The sequence below is a fragment of the Chamaea fasciata genome, unplaced genomic scaffold, assembly GCF_029207755.1.
Source record: "Chamaea fasciata isolate MVZ Bird 193981 ecotype frontalis unplaced genomic scaffold, bChaFas1.0.hap1 SCAF_1, whole genome shotgun sequence".
Taxonomy (NCBI): domain Eukaryota; kingdom Metazoa; phylum Chordata; class Aves; order Passeriformes; family Sylviidae; genus Chamaea; species Chamaea fasciata.
Window position 1 is genome coordinate 136196220 of NW_027094086.1, and position 18249 is coordinate 136214468.

Sequence of the window (18249 nt, forward strand, 5' to 3'; positions counted from 1 at the left end):
CCTTCCAGCAGATAACAGGGTGCTAAGGTCTCCCATAAGAAGCAGCACGTGCATATGTGAATCCTCCACCACTTGTCTGAAGAAAGCCTCGGCGACTTCTTCCATGAGAGGGCAGCAGCAGACACCCACCAAAACTGCCCACAAATCCTGACCACAGGCTCTAAGCCAGCTCCCTATCCATCCCAAGCCAGAGCTCCATGCATCCCTGCTCTTCTCACAACTGAACCACGAAGGCAACTTGACCCCCACGATCTCCCAACCTGTTCTGCCCAAAGTGCCTCTGCTCATCCACTGCAGCACCCTGGCCCTCTCCTGTGAGATATTCCACCACCCCTGGTCGGTTATCGCTGTGTGAGTGAGCAGGGGCTTCCGCGAGCTCCTGAAAAAGGCATGAGAGCTCCATGCTGTTGTCCTGCAGGCTCTCTCTTGTTCATGTGCATACAGCTGAGGTAGTTCCCTTCTGTCCCTGAGGTATCTCCTGCTCCTAGCGTCCTAACTCCTTTGCCTGACAACCCAATCTTGCTTTTGGGCCAACATCTCCCTCTGGTGTCATTCCTAGTTAAGAGATCTCCTGGACAAATTTGCATTACCTTCCATTATAAACGCTTTGAAACTTTACTACTTACCAAAAAGAAGATTAATACAAGCCAGGAGCTTGATCTAACTATATACCAAAATTCTATACCAGAACCTAAAATACATAAAAATATTTCTTTCACTGTTAGAATATGTCAAACAGGGTACATGTTTTTATCTTCTGCCCTCTAGAATTAATTAGGTGCTCTGATCCTTTGGAAAAATATTCAAGTGCTCTCAATGAAAGGTAATAGCAATAGTGATGCTTTTATCCACACCCACTTAATAAAATACAGAAATGCTGAATTTGATACGAAATCCTTATTTTTAACAGGTAAGCTTAAGCTATGACAAGGGCAAAGCATAAAGGGCAGGTAATTAAAAATTTTCACTGAAAACTGATAGAAAAAAAGACACTTCTGCACTGGCACACACTGCTTCACAAAAACGAAATGCTTGGATCTCCTTAGCTTAGTCTTTCAGAGAGGAAAGCGAATTAAGTGAACTATCGTGCAAAGTTCAAAAGCAAAGTGTTTCTCAATAGGGTGTTTTCAGTTCGTTTCAGCAGGGCTTCACCGAGGCCGGTTTTCCCTATTTGGCTGCAATTCAGGGACCCGCCACCAGGTGGCTCCGGCGCCCGGCCCCGAACGCGCCGTTCGCAGCGGCGCGGCTCCACCCCGCGTTCCGCTGCGGAGCGCTCCGGCAATCCCCGCGAAAACCGGGCACAGAACCTCTGCCCGACCTGCTGCTGCTAAACAAACATCACTTTTGCGAACATGCAAAATGAGACGGGCGTTTTTCTTCATTTTCTCCTCATAAGCTGCCTACTCCCGTTATTTGGGAACAGGAACTACCTGCAGCAACGTAAATACAGTTTCATCCCCTCTATGCCCCCAAAGATCATGTCAAATGCTGGAGAAAAAAAAAACCGCACTTTGTCCCATCTTGCTGTTTTTAAACGTTTAATATACAAAATTGGCAGGTTAAGTTTTACTGGCATCTACATCCTCTGCCTCACGGTCATTTATTTCTTCTCTTTCCAGGGGGACAAGTCCAACCTTCTCTCCTTCATGAGAATGCTGCTAACTTTCAGGGTATTTGTGGCCCTCTGATCTGTATTTCAAGGCCTACAACATACTACGGTGCTATAAACAAGCAGTAGTTGAGCTATGATCCATGGGTTTAGAAGCTACACAAAAATTTCCAAACAGTAATCTTGTTTCCACCTTCACAGGTCTCATGGTGAACCAAGTAAGTATTTGTTCACTGCTGCATCTCTACTGAAAAATACCTCTCAGGTAACGTTTTAGATAAACAGACCGACATTACATCCCTGTGAGAACAAGAACACCACAGAACTTTTTTCTCTAGACCACCAGTGGTGTCTTCCATACTGGTTTGGCACAGAAGATCAACTTCCTTCCCTACCTAGAGAAATCTGGCTTTTCATTTTGTACGTCAAAACAGATAGAGGATGCTTCAAGTTTGGGGAATGATAAGAAGTAGGAAGGCATTAACTTTTCACTGTTTAACACACAGGTCATGACAGCTGAGTAAAACTAGGAGGATGAAATGGATTAATCCATCTGCTTCCAAGAGAAAAGTAAGAAAGTTCAAATAAATTCGTATTTCCCCAAATGCTTCTAATACATCACAGCTACACAAAGTAAATGTAAACAGAGTTCAGACATATTCTTTGTCTTCCAGCTAAAGGAAGTACTTAAAGGTATACTGAAAACAGGTCTCATGCTTTGCTACAAATCAGAACTCGCCCCCAGAAGCAGCACGGGGCCCGGGCTGCTCTGCACTGCCCTAACAGGCAGGTAGAGCACCAGGGGAACCTGCACAGAGCACTCAAAATGCACATATCCCACTGCCCCCTGGACCTCACCATCATGACAGACTGGGGAAACAAAGTGGGGCTGCGTTCCCAATCTGTAAAATAGCTTCCTTAAATCAACACATTTTTCACTCTTTTAAGCGAACACGAAGATATCAGCAAAAAGGAAGCAGGATGAGAAAATAGCTAAAAACCAAAGAGAAACTTCAATTAACTGGGATGGAGATTTACCATAAATTTATAAAAAATAAGTTCATGTGTGAATTAAGAGAGAAAGCAGACAAAGGCAACGTGAGGAGAAAGCTATTAAAATGGAGGAGAACTGAGTGGCATAACCTAGAATTAAGTGACTGATCAATGAGCTTGATGTTTACACTGAAGTGATTTTACATTTCAAGCTCTTAGGTAGCAATTCAAGTCTATTACACAGCTGAAGCATTCAATATACTGGATCTATAAGAGAGTAAAAACAAGACATACCTTGTCTATTCCCATTCTCTTCATCCTAAAGAGGAAGAAAGAGTGCATATTAAAAATTCAATAAATGGAAACAAATGCACAGGCATCTCTAAGATACAAAGACTTGAAGTGAACTGATAAGGTTAAGTCTGTATTTTGGTACCTCCTACTTTCTCCACAACTATTCAACTTAGAGAATTACAGCTTTTATTCTGAGTATGTAGAGTAATAGCTATTTTAAAAACAACAGCTAAGCACAACCCTATGAAACATTCCCACAGAAACAACATGAACAGGATTATGTTAAAACACATGTATCAAACCCCATGAAATACTACCATGAAGCCTCATACTGCACTGTGTGTCCTTGCAAGCATGTTTCACCCTGAAAGCCAGGCAGGAAAGGTTACACTTTAATCACCTCATAACTCAAAGCTACATATGCAAGAGATATAAAATATTTTGTAAGCCGTGTCTCAATATGCTTCCTGAAATTTGAACCAAGTTTGTTTTGCTCTCAGTACTACTACTGCTAGGGGAAAATACGTACCCCGAACACTATTTAGTAACAACCTTGAAGAGTCTCCCTTCTGCTCACTGAGATCCCTGAAGTCACGCAACTGGAAAGTACTGGGGGGAAATGGCATGCTTAAACTAAAAAAAAATATTACTTATGTTACTTTCTTGTCAATATTTTGGTATGAAGATCACGGTTAACCTTGTCTACAAAGTTCTACCATTTAAGAAGCAAAATTACCTAACTAGGAAAATACCAGGTTGCTTTCTAAACTGCAGTCTTCATAGAGTAATAAATACCTAAACAAATACAATTTCTGAGACAGTATTTGAGAAATATTTCTAACTATTCACCTCAACTAATTAGAACAGCTTTGTCCTGAAAGAAAGAAGGAGCAAGGAAACGACCACAAAAATAACTTTCACCTGGATATTTCCTTCTCCTACTTTTAGATGGACTAACTCGAAATTTCCAGGTATTTTGTATTTAAAGGAAAATCACTCTATTTTTCAAATTAAATAAGCTCAAAGCAACTACACACTGACCTGAGCAATCCATTCAAGAGAGAAAGACTTGAAGAAAGAGAGGAAATAAGACCCAGATATGAACACTGTATAATGGTGAGGAAGAGACAAGTCTGCCCTAGCAGTAATAAATTTCCTACAAGGCATACAGAAGTTCTGCTGGATCTTTGAAAGATTATTACAGAAAGATAACTTTAAGGAATAAAGAATAAAAGAACTCCCTCAAACCCAAAGTACTGAGTTAACAAAATTACAGCATATATTCTACTTTTAAAGAGCCACAATAATTGTCATTGCTGCCCAAACAGTGTATCTCTAAGTTGGACAGTCCTGTCTGCTCTGTACTTTGGTAAAAATGGCACAATAGAAGCTAAGGACCGTAACTTACTCTTGAAGCCCTGTAACAGTTAGTTGGTTTTGAACTACAATCAGCAGCTCAGAATTAGACAGGTAACTTCTGCATGCTTTGAGTTGTGGCCTATCTGTCAAGTGAAAAAACATCTTTAGGACTTGAAATATTAGAACTCAGTCTGAGAAATTTGGGTTGCATGTATGGGAGGTTACTTGGTTTGATGCCATGTAACAAATATTTTGGAAAAGAAAATTTAGTTAATGTAGAAATGCCATAATTTATGAAATATTACAGAGGGTTTTGTCAGTTTTGTCACTGGTCATGCAAAATTCTGTTACCAAAGACAGCTGCAAAACATTAGTTTTTCATGGTATCAAGCCAATAAGATCAGGCTTTGAAAAATGGAATGAATGCTTTAGAACACAAGTGTTTGGAACCAGCTCTCCCTCCTACATTCACTCCTTACACGTGGCCAGATGTCAGTATTTGCTGCATCCATACCTGAAAAGATTTTATCACTTACTTGCTTCTTGAAAAATGAACTTGGGAGAACAAACATCACATGCAAAAATAGCATGTTTCTAACAAATGCTAATAAACCCTTGATGTTAAGGGCATAATGCAACCCTTGCTTTTTTCAATGCCAGCTTAAGAAATCTTCCACACATTCCTGATTCACTTTCTTAAGGGAAAGGAGGCATGGGAAGCAAGCACAATACATAAATGGGTTATTTCTAAATGTGCAGCTATTCCCAGTTTGGTGTGTGTCCCCACAGAAGCACAGCCAAGTACTTCTGCCAAAATGAAACGTGTCAAACCACATCCTCAGTTTCCAAGGTCATCTTTCACACAGGGCTGTGTCTCCTAAGAGACTGACCAGAAAAACGTTTTTTTTTTCCATAACCTATCGCAGTGTTTGTAAGTTAGTTAATTAAGGCCAATTACAATGAGAAAGAGACCCTTGATTTGTACTTAAATAGCTGTTTTATGCAGGAACCACAAAAAGACAGTAGAACTTAGCAAAATACCCTGAATTTGACCTAGACCTGCACTTCAACATACATATGGAATGCTAAATGAATTAGACATAAAAGCATTATATATATAAACATATATACAAAAAATAAAATATAAATAATTTAAATACAACATACTAGCATTCCATTTTAAAATATCCAGAGACACTTCCCTGACTTGATCATAACCAATCATTTTCACATGGGGAAAGGACATCCCAAAAAAACAAAAATCACCTGAAGTACTATTAGGAGTTCATGTGACAAGACAAGCGTGTTTTGGGACTCAGAGCAGTCAGCCAGGGCTTGGAGGCAGATCTGCCTAGATCTCCTTCCTTGCAGCGAGTTCTTCAGGACAATGAACAAAAAGGCTTTCCAAATGAACAAAGGTTTTATTAGGCTGACGGCTAGAAAGCTGAACTTCTCAAAATTTAAAAGCTCAACACCTCGAACACATCTTAGCAGAGAACAGGTTATTATACATTTTATTAGGTAACGCCCACTCTTCTCCACTCAATACATCCTCTGGTGTGCAGTTCTTGGCTTCCAAGAAAATTCAGCTCAGTGACTTTCCAAGCAGCAGCATTCTCCAGCATACAGAAAGCTTATCTTCCAATTCTCATGGAATATGCAGCTGTGGTGTGATCTTTACCACACCATGCAGGCTAAGAATATTATGCCCTATGTCCTAGAGATGCCACTGTTCCCCCTAGCGAAGAATCTTGTCATCCTCTTCCCAGAGGATTCCACCTGACCCATTAACAGTTTTTTCAAATATGCAAAACACAAGCAACAGGAGCAGAACTTTGAATGAAGACATTTTCACCAGTATTTCTGAACTGGAACCTATAGTAGAGATTAAAAAAATCAAAAAACATATATCTACAAAGAATGTGGAAAGGTTGCTCAAAGGAAAGCACTTTCAGATATTTTTCTTTCTCTTCAATGCCTCTACTAGTTTATGTTGATCTGTAGTAAAATTTAAGAGATCGTAGGTCAAGCTTATTTTGGCGGGGGAGGCAGGGAGGAATTAAAAAACAATAAAATTAAAGGAGTTAGAGTGCTTTTTACCCTAGGGTAAACAATAGAGACTTCTGCACTGATCTAGAGGGAAAGCACCAGCATCACATTGACACTTGTGATACCAAAAGGGCTGTGGCTCTGAGAAACAGGTCAAAGATTGAGTGACTCCAGCTGTTAAGTCAAGGGCATCTTCAACATCCAGCTGTAATCTCTGTCTTACATCAGCAGTGGCTGCATCCTCAGGTGTGAATGAGGGACAAGGCTACTACGACATTAAAAACAGTCAGAAAACCAAATCATAATCATCGTTACTATACTCCCTTTGAGGAGTGCAAAATGAAACATCTGTGACTTCTGAGGCACAATTTGGATCAATGAAGAATGAGAGGAATGATACTTGAGCTTACAATCAATGACAGAGACTGTAATTAGCTGGTAACCTTATCTGATCAAAGATCCTATTGAACAGCTGAGAAATCAGATTTGCTTCATATTAGGATCAGGCTGACAATGGGTGAATTTCATTCTTTCGTACCGTAACTGAGGTACACAGATTTCTACAAAAGCCACCTTATGAAGACTTGTAAGTAGTAATTTGGAAGATCTGTTCTTTTTTTTTTTTTGCTTCACCTCATGGACATTAAAGGGCAGAAAAGAGGTTATTCAGGTTAATTAATATAACTGTTCAGGACAAGGACTCCTGAACCTTACCATCTTTACATGTAACTGAATCCATGAATAAAGGTGTTATAGTATACAACCATCTCATTATTTCCTTTTCAAAATCAGACAGAAACGGGAATGAACGAACCAGATTCTAACATGTCAAAGAAGAAACAGCAAAAAAAATAAAAATTAAAAATTAAGAAGACTTGAAGATCTCTCTTGCAGAAAAAGAGGGAGTTAAGAGCTTCAAGACAAGTCTTGAGATTTACAGGTGTTGGGCTCACTACAAACTGCTTGGGTCTCTCAGAAAGCATCAGATTTGAACAAGAGAGGAAGGACTGACATTTCTTTTTTATAATGCTCTTTCCCCTGTGCCTGTCTCATTTCTCCTTTTTTATGAAAAACATATTGATTCCCTCACAGACATCTAGTGATGGCTTTTTTTCCAGAACATATCCAGTCACTTCTTCGTGAAGGAGTCTAATCCTGCTCATGCTGTTTATTTTCACTCTCAGCACAAATAGGGGCTCTTGTTGAGAGATGCTAACAAGTGCATGTCATTTGTCCTTAAGACTTTCCCACCCTCCTTCCTCTGTTTCACACTGAATTCAACCAGAGACTGCTATTACCTGTGCTCAACGACAGAAATGCTGGATCTGGCTCACCAGATACTGCTAATAGTTTCACTTCCATGTAACTTCAGTCACTCCTTGTCAAGGAAAAAAATTAGGCACTCAAGTGAAGGCTGAATAGCTGCAGTAAACTGGAAAAATGTGCCAACTTTCTTCTGCAAAGCTTTTTCTACTTCAAAAGAAATCTTACAGCCACCAAGGGTAGGCAAGGACAGACAACTTTACTGAAAGACACCTGCAGAGATACGAGTCAATTAACTTCATGCTCTTTCCAGAAAGCTTCGATATCCATTCCTCAGCTTGGTAACAATTTATTCTTCTGCCTAACTGGAAAAGCAAAAGCAAAACTGAGGGGTAGCATGGCTCATGAAAACTATTACACTTGATGCCTTTAAAATGAGGAAATGTTATCTGAACTCACTAGGAAACACCCTCTCTCAATTTTCAAATTCATCTCATTATTAAATGGACTTTTTCTCAACACCCTGTATTACAGCAACTTCCAAAAGCTTCAGCCTCAAAAGAGAGCATGTACATGCTTTGAGCAAGGAAGACCAATTAGCTACTTAACATTCAAATTTTCTTGTTTTAAATTAAAAAAAGTAAAACACTTTAAGAAAGTTGTCTTTTAATGTAGGCCTGTATATATCTTGTATGTATTCAACTCCTGACTAACAGAGAACTGCAGATGCTCTTTTCAGCAGAAAGAATGTAACAGAGAAACATAATCTGCCTTTCTAAATGTACACTAAGTTCAGGATACTCAGTTAAAAACTGAGGCAAACACTCTTCTTCATCTCTTAATGTGATGGTGTGACGAATTTCAGCTGGGGAGGGGAGAGGACAATAACAACAACAACGAAACCCAAACATCATACCCTTCAAGTCTACACTTCAGAAGAGGTACAGACTAATTAATGACACTGGCTTTGGATAAAAGATGACTCTGTACAGAGAAATGCTTGCCTGCTCTGCAATGACCACTGTTCTTACCCATGATAAAAATATTTTTAACTGACTGACGTGCTCAGTGAATTCCATTTTATTGGAACAGATCAGCGAACAGCTATTAAACAACGCCACGAGCCCACTCACCTTACAAGGGATCTTTTGTCTGTGTAAGACAGATCTATAAACCATTTATTTTCAAGTAAGCTGGATTTTTGACCCTAAAGGGTACAAGGCTTTATATAAAGTGCTTCATTATTAATTCCACTTACTTTAAAAGAAAACTGAACTGCCGATTCCGGAGGATAAACTATGAAGTGTCTTAAGGTGAAGCCAAAACCCTGAGATGTCCTCCTTAGCACGACAGTTTTAGGACCAGGCCAAGAGAAAGTTTCTTCCTCCTCCGATGGTGATATAGCTTCGCTCTGCTCTTTTCCATCTTTATTTTTTGATGTCTAAAATAGAAAAAGATATGCAAAGGAGTTTTAATTTGGATCATTGAAAAATAAAAAGAACACAACAGTAAAAATTCCTAGACATTTCTGTACACTTGAAAATAGCATTTCTCTCCCCATAATCAAAATAACTTTATGATCACTAGCATCTTCAAATGTGCAGTAAAGCAGCACCTCTTAAACCATTGCAACTCTGGTCATACTGCACAAAGAATAACATACACATTTTAAATAAGTTAGATATTAAAAAAAAACCAACATTCAACAATGAAAGATTTGAAGGAACCACAAGAAATGTGTACAGCTTGCATGTTTTATTTGCCTTCCATTTAGAGATAAACATGTAACTTCCCTGGGACCCCATTTCTGGCTGTACATATCTCACACACACAAGTACAAAACGAAGTTGTGCTTCCCACACAATTCCGGGATGATTTTCTTGACTAGTACCTCCTCACTTAATACAAGTAAAACAGAACACGCAATTGCTTAGACTTCCCCAGTAAGACATTTTCCTATAGACATATCGATGACTTCACCTTTGCTTTTTCCACACTTAGCTATCTTCTCTGAACATTTCAGTATGCAAATTGTAAGCACAAGAGTAAAAAAGTCTCCTTTCCTTTTACAGTCCAACTGCAATCCTTCCTCTCTTGCAGAAATAAGTAATCTTGGGTGGGTTTTTTTTTTCTTATGGGTAATTTTATATACCTATGACTCAAGCAACATATTAAAATATTTACCTTCTCAGCCTTACATAAAATTTTCCATTTCAACTTTCAAAGTGAGTGCCACACCAGCACTCAAAGGCAGGAAACACAAAGAAAGCATGCAAAATCCTATGACCCTCCTCTAAAGATTCTAGTTCAACGATGCGTGAAACAAATTTAGATACCAGAGCCTATAGCCTATTCAAAGCGTATTCAAACAGAAATAATAGTCTTCTTGTCCTCCAGTAGCTCTGCTCCTGTGGCTCAGCAACTGGCTGATCCCTGTCAGAACTTACTGCGTTTTCTCCCTGTCCTACTCGAAAATAATCTCATTTGCTTCAGTCTTAGAGCTAGAATCTCAAACTGCAGTGCTAGTTAGCAAGGTGGGCTCAGCCAACTCAAACCGGCATCCACAGAGAAGACAGAGCATTTCCACTCTAACCACAACGAGAGCAACACGCATTACTACAAGGAAAATATTGCAGCTCCTTGGTGAGAGTTAATCCACCAGAACAACATTTTGCATTCAGGTACGTAAAACACAACACATTTGTCCACAGATGCTACAGTCTGTCCTCAGAAACCCGCATCTTGCTTATGTCCAACAGGGAGAACCAGCAAACATTAGCAAGTGCTCCAAAGACCAGCCTCCCTACCCTCAACAACACTGTTTTCAGCAAGAAAAAATACAACAAACGGACACTGCAGCCAAGCCAAGCAATGGAGCTGCTTCAGGAACAAGAAAATATGGAGAATCCATCCTGATAGCCTGCTCTTCCAAACAGCCTGGAAGAATGAACAGCAGATTTTGGAAAGAACAGTTATAAATATCAACGACTATCTCAGCCCACTCATCTATCATTTATCATCTTCATTCATGTTTTAAAGTGTTAGTGTGAAACCAAGAAGACTCTGCAATTAGATGACTAATGAACAAAAAATTAGTGAGCACTGCAGAACTGCCAAGATGAGAGGCTTGAGTTTAAAGTTCAAACAATGCAAAGATTAGGGCAAAATTTACATAATCCTTTAGCCTAAGGATGGAGTTTGTTATTGAGGTGTTCTTAACCACTCTGTTCAGCTTCTGAACACAAGAGCATTTTATCAGTTCTGCACAAATAAATGTCGCTTTTCAGGCTTTCAGTCTCAGGACACAAGCAGAAACTGGAGCCAGTAAGAACATTTTGATCCTAGTAAACTGGCAAAAGAAATAGCTCCTAGTAAAAAAAAAATATCACTGGCCTCTAAAAAATGACAGTGATTTCCTCCATCAAGTGACTCACAGCAACCCATCCATTTAATATTCCCTCTCAATCTTTTGTTTCTCCTTCAGATTTTTATACACAATGCACGATGCAAAATTTCAAATGATCCAACAACCACAGATATTGAAAAATGTTCATAAGCCAACACCCATAGTTAGAAATAGGTAAACAGAAAGCTTAAATGTAGCACTGAAAAAAAATCTCAGTCTTCAATATACTTCCATCTTTTTTCTAACAAAAACCTCGTTATTTAGCCAAAAGGTAGTTTTAGTCTTTACAACAACCGATGACTGTAATTTACGTACACAAGTACTGAAACCTCAGTTCAAAATACAGCCATACAGAGAATTTCACTGGCTTTTAGAAACAGGAGTTTCAGCATTTCAGTGCAGCAGGAGAATCTCTAAATTCCTTGTAATTTCACGTAAACTTTTAGCATTCACAAGTTACTGAACTAAAAGTTACTCATAAACCCACAGTCAAGTAATTATTTCTTGAAGGAGCACACCAAAAGGGAAAGGTGAACTTCATGCCAACCTTGGACCCCTGCAAGGTCTGCCAACAGGGCAACAGAAAAAGCCAGTATCGGTAATAAATGTGTGACATGTTCAGTAAGAGCAATTTTCAGCCACCACTATAAACAAGCAAGAATCTGATTTATAAAGAGAGTCAACATCTGTTGGGTAACCCTGTGACACTTCCAACCACAGCACACACACCAGTATATTCCTTGCCAGAAAAAGCTTTAAAAAGGAACAATAAAAGTTCTCAAAAACATAAACAAAACAAGGATGCAACACAGCAAGCAAGAAACAGATGATGTTTAGCACAGGCAAGTACACACTACTGAAGGCAAAGTCCCTATACAGTTTTCCTTGCAAATCAAATATCAAGTTACAAATACATAAGTATCTCCTATCCATAAAGGAATCTGTCTTTTGGGTAGAGCCATTTGCATTACAAGAGATAAAAAATGAATGTTTAATTTTCATATAAGATCTAACAAACCAAAGATTATTGTGCCATAGCCCTTACTGAAGATCTGTATATTTATTTCTCCATAGACTCAGTCCTCAAAATCGAAGTCAGAATGCATACAATCAAGTTCAAGGACTGAAGAATCCCAGGCTACTAAAAATGATTCAAACATCATATCCCTAGGGAATTTTTCATACAAGGTTTCTGCACAAAGTATCTCAAAGCATCATTTCCTGTTCTGTGCAATTGCAAGGACACACAACAGATGCTTAAGCGCACTGTAAAATGCATACCTTGTTTTTAATATTGTATTTAACCCTTCTTTCTGAGCAATGAAAACATCCATGAAAAATCAGATGGCACTATAAAAAAACTACAGGAATCACTGGCTGCTTAACATGCAGTAACAGAATTTTAAAAAAAATCAATAAATAGCATTAATGTTTGTAAATAATATTATTTCCAATTAAAAGTAAGTCTCAAAGCAATAGTTTCCCATTATATCAGTCTAAAATAACAACTAGAAAAGCTAGCACATCTAGCCTGCATACTCTCCAAAGCTCCTCTAATTTTTAACCTTCTGATCAATTTACGGGCCTGTACTGTACAAGCTAAAAATGCTTACATGACAGTTGTAGGCAATTGAAGCTATAAATGAAGAATAGTCATCTCGACTACCTAAAGAGATAAATAGGTATGGTCTAAGTTCTGAACACAGTCTTCAGGGGTGAAAAATTGTGAACATAAAAAATAATTGATATATTGTACTATCTATTCTGGAAAAATCATTCAAGCCCTTTTGAAGTTGGTATGAGCAATCAATTTCTATCTTTGTGTTCAGTACCCAAATTCAAAATTATTTCGAAAGAAATGGGGCATGGGACTGGTATCCAGCTTGGCTATCTTTTTAAACTGTTTTAGTTTATGTGTTTTTACCATACAGAATGCTTCACAAATAAATTATGTAAATAAAAGTCTCATTGTAGAAGTAAGGGTTTCCCAGACCACATCTTTCAAAGCCTACATCTGTATTTAAAAACCAAACTAAAACAAAGAAAAAAACCCCAATTCCCAAACCAACCAAATTACCTCTCCCACCACCAGGCCATCCACGGGACTTATCTATCAGTAGCTCAGTCTCAACACGGAGACTGCCTGTGCTAAGCAGCACCTGCTTCAGCTGCACTTAGCAAATGTTCAACTTTTAGCTCGTCTACCAAGAAAAGTGATACCTGATATAGCAGTTCAGCAAGGCAGATATATGCTGAACAGAAAATGAGCTGATGTTACCCGATTTTACTGATTCAACAGCCATCGTATGATTTTTAGGGCTTTTCAGTAACTACTGACATAAGCCAGAGAAAAAACCCATAGTTATTAATCCCTAAAATCTTCCTGAGACAGTGACAGGATATTCCAAACACTCTAATAATAGCTGGATTCACTTGAAAACAGGGATATTTCTTGTATTGGGTCATCTGCTTTCCCCAGTTTTTGTACCCAGTCGCTATCACTTAGCTAACTGCCCTGTTAAACATCTGCTATTGCAGAGAGAAAGGCTTTTCTACAACAGTCTGGCCTTACTTTAGTGTGACAACGAAATAGGCTCTTTAAAAAGCTAACAAAGAAGAAATAGAAAGGTTTTTTCTGGCTAAGACTACAGAATGTGTAGGAAAAAATCTGCCTTTAAGGCAGCCATGTAAAAGATTATACAACCTTTTCTGAGATACAGTATCTCCACCTCATTTGCAGCATAGGAAAGCATATCCAGCACACAAGGACAGACAATATTTTATCTTAGTAGCACCTGAGAAGCGGGATCACTCACACGAGGTGTAAACTGAGTCTCTTTCTTTCAGTTCTCAAGCTAATAAACCAAAATTTCAAGGGAAATTAATTTCACATTTATTAAGCTAAATGCCATGATCATGTACTGAAACAGTCTAAAGATGTAGTGAGATAATTTCTAATGTGTCTTTAAATCAAACTGGAATGCACAAACAGCATCTTATACAGAAGTTATTCCCAGTTGAAGAAAAGTAATTACTGACACAAAGGTGACATTTTAAGTAAATCCATCTTCCAGGTATTCAGAACACAGCCTTCTTCTCAAAACAAGTAAATTAGTTCCATCACTTTTAGCCTCAGGAAATATAATTATTCCTTACTGGAAAAAGTCATTGCAAAGAGACCAGCAGTAAAACTGGAACACAGAAAACCCCAAACCCAAATCATTTTAGGCCTCTGTGTCCAATACCCACTTGTCCAAACTTCAGACTGACTTTTATGTTTACCAAAATTTGACATCTCGCCCTGAAAAGGTCGGATGTTGACAGAGACAGAAATTCAGGCAGGAAATATAACCTGTCAGTTTATATACTGACAGTGTCCCCCCCTCAAAGAAGTGTTTTATCGTTTTATGTCCTTGAAGGATGGCTACAAAGTGTAATCAACAATATTCTCCAAACCCACATGGATGGTCAGAAATCAGTCTGCCAGATTGGTGAGATATGAGGAAATCTATAAAAATCCTCGATGTAAGATTGTGGATGGTAACTGACACCATAAAAAGGCATCTAGAATTAGCAGAAAGCAAGAGGCAAAAAAAAAAAAAACAAAACAAAACCAAAAAAAAAAAAAAAGAAAAAAAAAAGGAAAAAAAAAAAAAAACCCTCCCCCCCAAAAAAAACCTGAGAAAAACACCAATTGAATATTTAACAGCTGTACATGCTAGACTTGTTAAAAAAACTCTCAGCTGAATTCCAAAGACGCATGCAGCAGTGCATGCATAATAGCAAAGTTGTCCCGTCTTTACTAACACCAAAATTAGTGTGCACAGTTAATTAACAAATATCCCAAATGTTTCAGTATTTTTAGTATCAAACTGGACCATTCGTTTTTGCATGCTACTCCAGTGTCACCCATCACACTAAACAAGCAACAAGGTTAAAAAAAATTAATAATGTTTAATTTATGTATAGATTCAAGCTGATGGCAGATAAATAAACAATAATTAACTGTTCCTACCTACATGCTCTACCTACTCCAATCCGAAAGTACATCCTCTTTCTTGTCTACCTTTTAGAAATACAAACTTTATCTGACATGGCTGAACGTAATCAATGCCTGCCAAAGTGAACTTTGCCAAGTAGAAATAAATCACTAAGTTAAAATTTTCCCTCTATCCAATAATGAGCTGAACTCTCAAGATACAATTAAAATGCAATACAGATTCACAGCACAATATACTCAACCTAACAGTACCAACCATATATTTATGTGATTGCTGACATTTACTATGTGGTGATACAAGGTAGTGAAATTAATTCACTCCACTGAGAAAGCTTTTATCTACAGTGCTCCCCAAACAGAAAAATTAGTCAGTCTGAGACAGTGATGTGCTGAAGCACAGAAGAGTTTCCTACTCCAGAACATATCTAAGGATTCCTCTTTGCAGAATGGGCCACAGGGAACTGGATTCCACTCAACAGACCTCTGACTTGTAGCAAGACCCTCAGAGCACGAGATAGAAGGTCTCTGTCTCCATCCTGGCCACTTCAGTGCTATATATTTAAGAAAGCTGCAGAAAGGACTTGGTTGCTCAGTGCTTGTAACTGCTGAGTCTGTTTTCAGTAGTTACCAAGAGGAGGCTGCCTTGTCATGAAGCACCTGAAACTGGAAATGCAGATGTAAACAAACCCTCAAAGCTCTAAAGATCAAACAGCTACAGAACCACACTCACCACAAGACAAGATGTGTAGATAAACACAGCCTGAGTCCACACACATAAAATCATCAGTAGACAGCATTAACAGAGACAGATAAAGCTGGTCTAGTCAGGGCCCTCACTCTGGGGTGACTGCTGTCTGGTTTTGGAACTGGGGGAACGGCTCTTCCATGCTACAGCTCTTTGTGAAGTGGAGGCGGGGAGGGGGAAGAAAAAATAGAAAAGTTTCCATTGGAAGACTTCAACTCCCAAACTCAGAGAAAGCACCAGCACTCAGAATCACCAGGGGCCCCCTTCATCTCTTATCAGGCAAGTGTAACGCATGCATGAAGCACAGGAAATTTGCTGAGACCCTCCAACACTAACACTTCTCTTGTACTGCAGCTGAGTGGGATGCACTAACTGGAAAGGGTAATAGAGGCAAACAAACGGAAGAATTCAACTACCACTAGAACAAGATGCAAATCCTTTATTACTGCAAGTGGAGACTTTTACAATTAATGGTTCAATACCAAACAACAGGAAAACACAAACAGATTATTAGTGATCACAGTACAACAATGCCATTTCTTCTGTTTGCTGCTCACCTGGGTTGGAGAGGTGGGACTCAAGCAGCCACCAGCAACAGTAAGGCAGTCTCCATGAGCAGCTCTGCCTCTCTTGGCCCCCTTATGGGTCTTGCAGAGACCCACAATGAGACAATTCAGAGCAAAGGAAGGCAATGAAGATGTGAGCATCACTTGATGGAGTGACTACAGGTCTAGGTGTGACCCCCACAGGAGCTCACCTCTTACCACACCACCATTGCACTAAGCCTAGGCCCTTTTTGGTGGACTAACCAAACTGAATTCAGGCATGTGTTAGGACACAATCCTGGGAGCAAACCGACCTGTCTTTTAGGACTGCAAATCTCACCCAGATGGAACAGAAGCTGTTCAGTAACAAAGACAGTGGCTGCCTGCCTGTAGCAGAGGTTAGTGAGGACACCGAACTCTGAAGTGCATCTCAGGACTGAATACTCTAATTCAATAAAATACATAAATCATATCCTCAAACCAAGACCAGGTAGGGATAAAGGCAACTAAGATGGCAACACATAACTACTCCCAGTGTATGAAGTAAGTGGGAAATCTGCGACCTTTCAGAACCAAAGCATCTGTGCCAGCATGGCAGATGGCTGGGAGGCACAGGGAAGGAAACCAAATTCTGTCAAGCACCATGCAGACTACAGAGCTGGCTTGGGCTTGGAAGCAGGACAGAGGGATACATGTTTCTGTGTACTTTCAGTCTACTTCTCTACTACTAGCACTGTAGTAAACACAGTCACTCAAAGGAGAAACAGTATTTTCAAGATAAAGGATTTCAGTTCTCACAAAGGTCAAGGCATACACAGAAAACAAACAGTAAAAACCTCCATGTGTGCATGTTATTACACAGCTCAAACTTGAGGCAGCTCTGTAAAGCAGTTGGTGCTCATGTCAGTCTCATCATTACTCCACAAGACCTAAAAGGCAGAGCTGAAGGCCATCTACAGCAAGGATGATCTCAAACATGTCCCCTCCATGCGTCTGGTCAACTGAAAATTTTTCAGTTTACTTGGCTCTGGATTAAAAATAGTAACACCCCAAGTGGTTCTGCAAACTGAGCCTAGCTAGACATACTTGCTTGAAGGAAAGCAGCTTCCAGGTTCCCAGGCCAGGCGAGACTGAGAAAAGAGTTCTACTTTGAAGTAAGGAAAATTCCAACTTACTAAGTCTGCCTAGACTTAAAGTAACTTTTTTCTTTTTCTGCACAGCACAAGCTCTGGTTTTCTCACACTATAGTTCTGACAGCTGAACCTTTTGAACAATGCTCTTAACTTCACCTAAACCAAGATCATGTCTGGTTTGACTAGTGCTCCACCACTTTTTAAACAGGATTTCTCCACACTTAGCCCCTAACCCCTAAATTATCCACAAACAAACAAACAAACAAGCTTCTCAGATCTCCCTTTAAACTCTAGATAGTACCAAGTTTAGCATATTTCAATTCATTAATCTACCATATGTCTATTTTAGTTTTATACACATATATACACACAAAAAAGTATACTGTGTTGTGTGTGTACATATATATATATATTTGTTGTAGTAGTAGCAGTTTGTGCACATCCAAAAAGCGTACTAATTGACTGGGATTCTTTGCAAAGCTAATTAAGTGCACTTCAGATAATAATTCATATTGCCACAGAGTAACAGTCCATTTCAAGCAACAGCACTAAGACAAGAGTAAAAAGTATATAATGAAAAACATCACAGGACAGAGATGCAAACTATTTTCACGATGTATTTTGTTTGTATCTTGAATTTTGTTATTCATAACAACAAACATGGAGTTCATAATATTAAATTTAGTCAGAAAAACATTAACAACAAAGAGAAATTGAGAGCTTCCTTGTTTTCTTATAGACCCATTAGCAAAAGCCTCCCCTCTTAACAGCTACATCCTTAAACTGGAAAGAAAGGAAACATCTGCAGGGCTGGTAGCTAGCACAACAGCGAAATATCATGTGATCTTAATTT

The 18249-nt window shown here is 39.0% G+C and overlaps 1 protein-coding gene across 2 annotated transcripts in view; it reads right to left on the bottom strand.

The window, feature by feature from the left end:
* Nucleotides 1-18249, bottom strand: part of ARHGAP21 (Rho GTPase activating protein 21) — a 112926-nt gene that overhangs the window by 58273 nt on the left and 36404 nt on the right. For both annotated transcript variants that reach the window (XM_066199130.1, XM_066199137.1), the window contains 2 exons: nucleotides 8826-9008; nucleotides 2897-2921 (listed from right to left, as the gene is read on the bottom strand). In XM_066199130.1, coding sequence (XP_066055227.1) covers nucleotides 2897-2921; nucleotides 8826-9008 — 208 coding nt within the window. The remainder of the gene's footprint in view (nucleotides 1-2896; nucleotides 2922-8825; nucleotides 9009-18249) is intronic.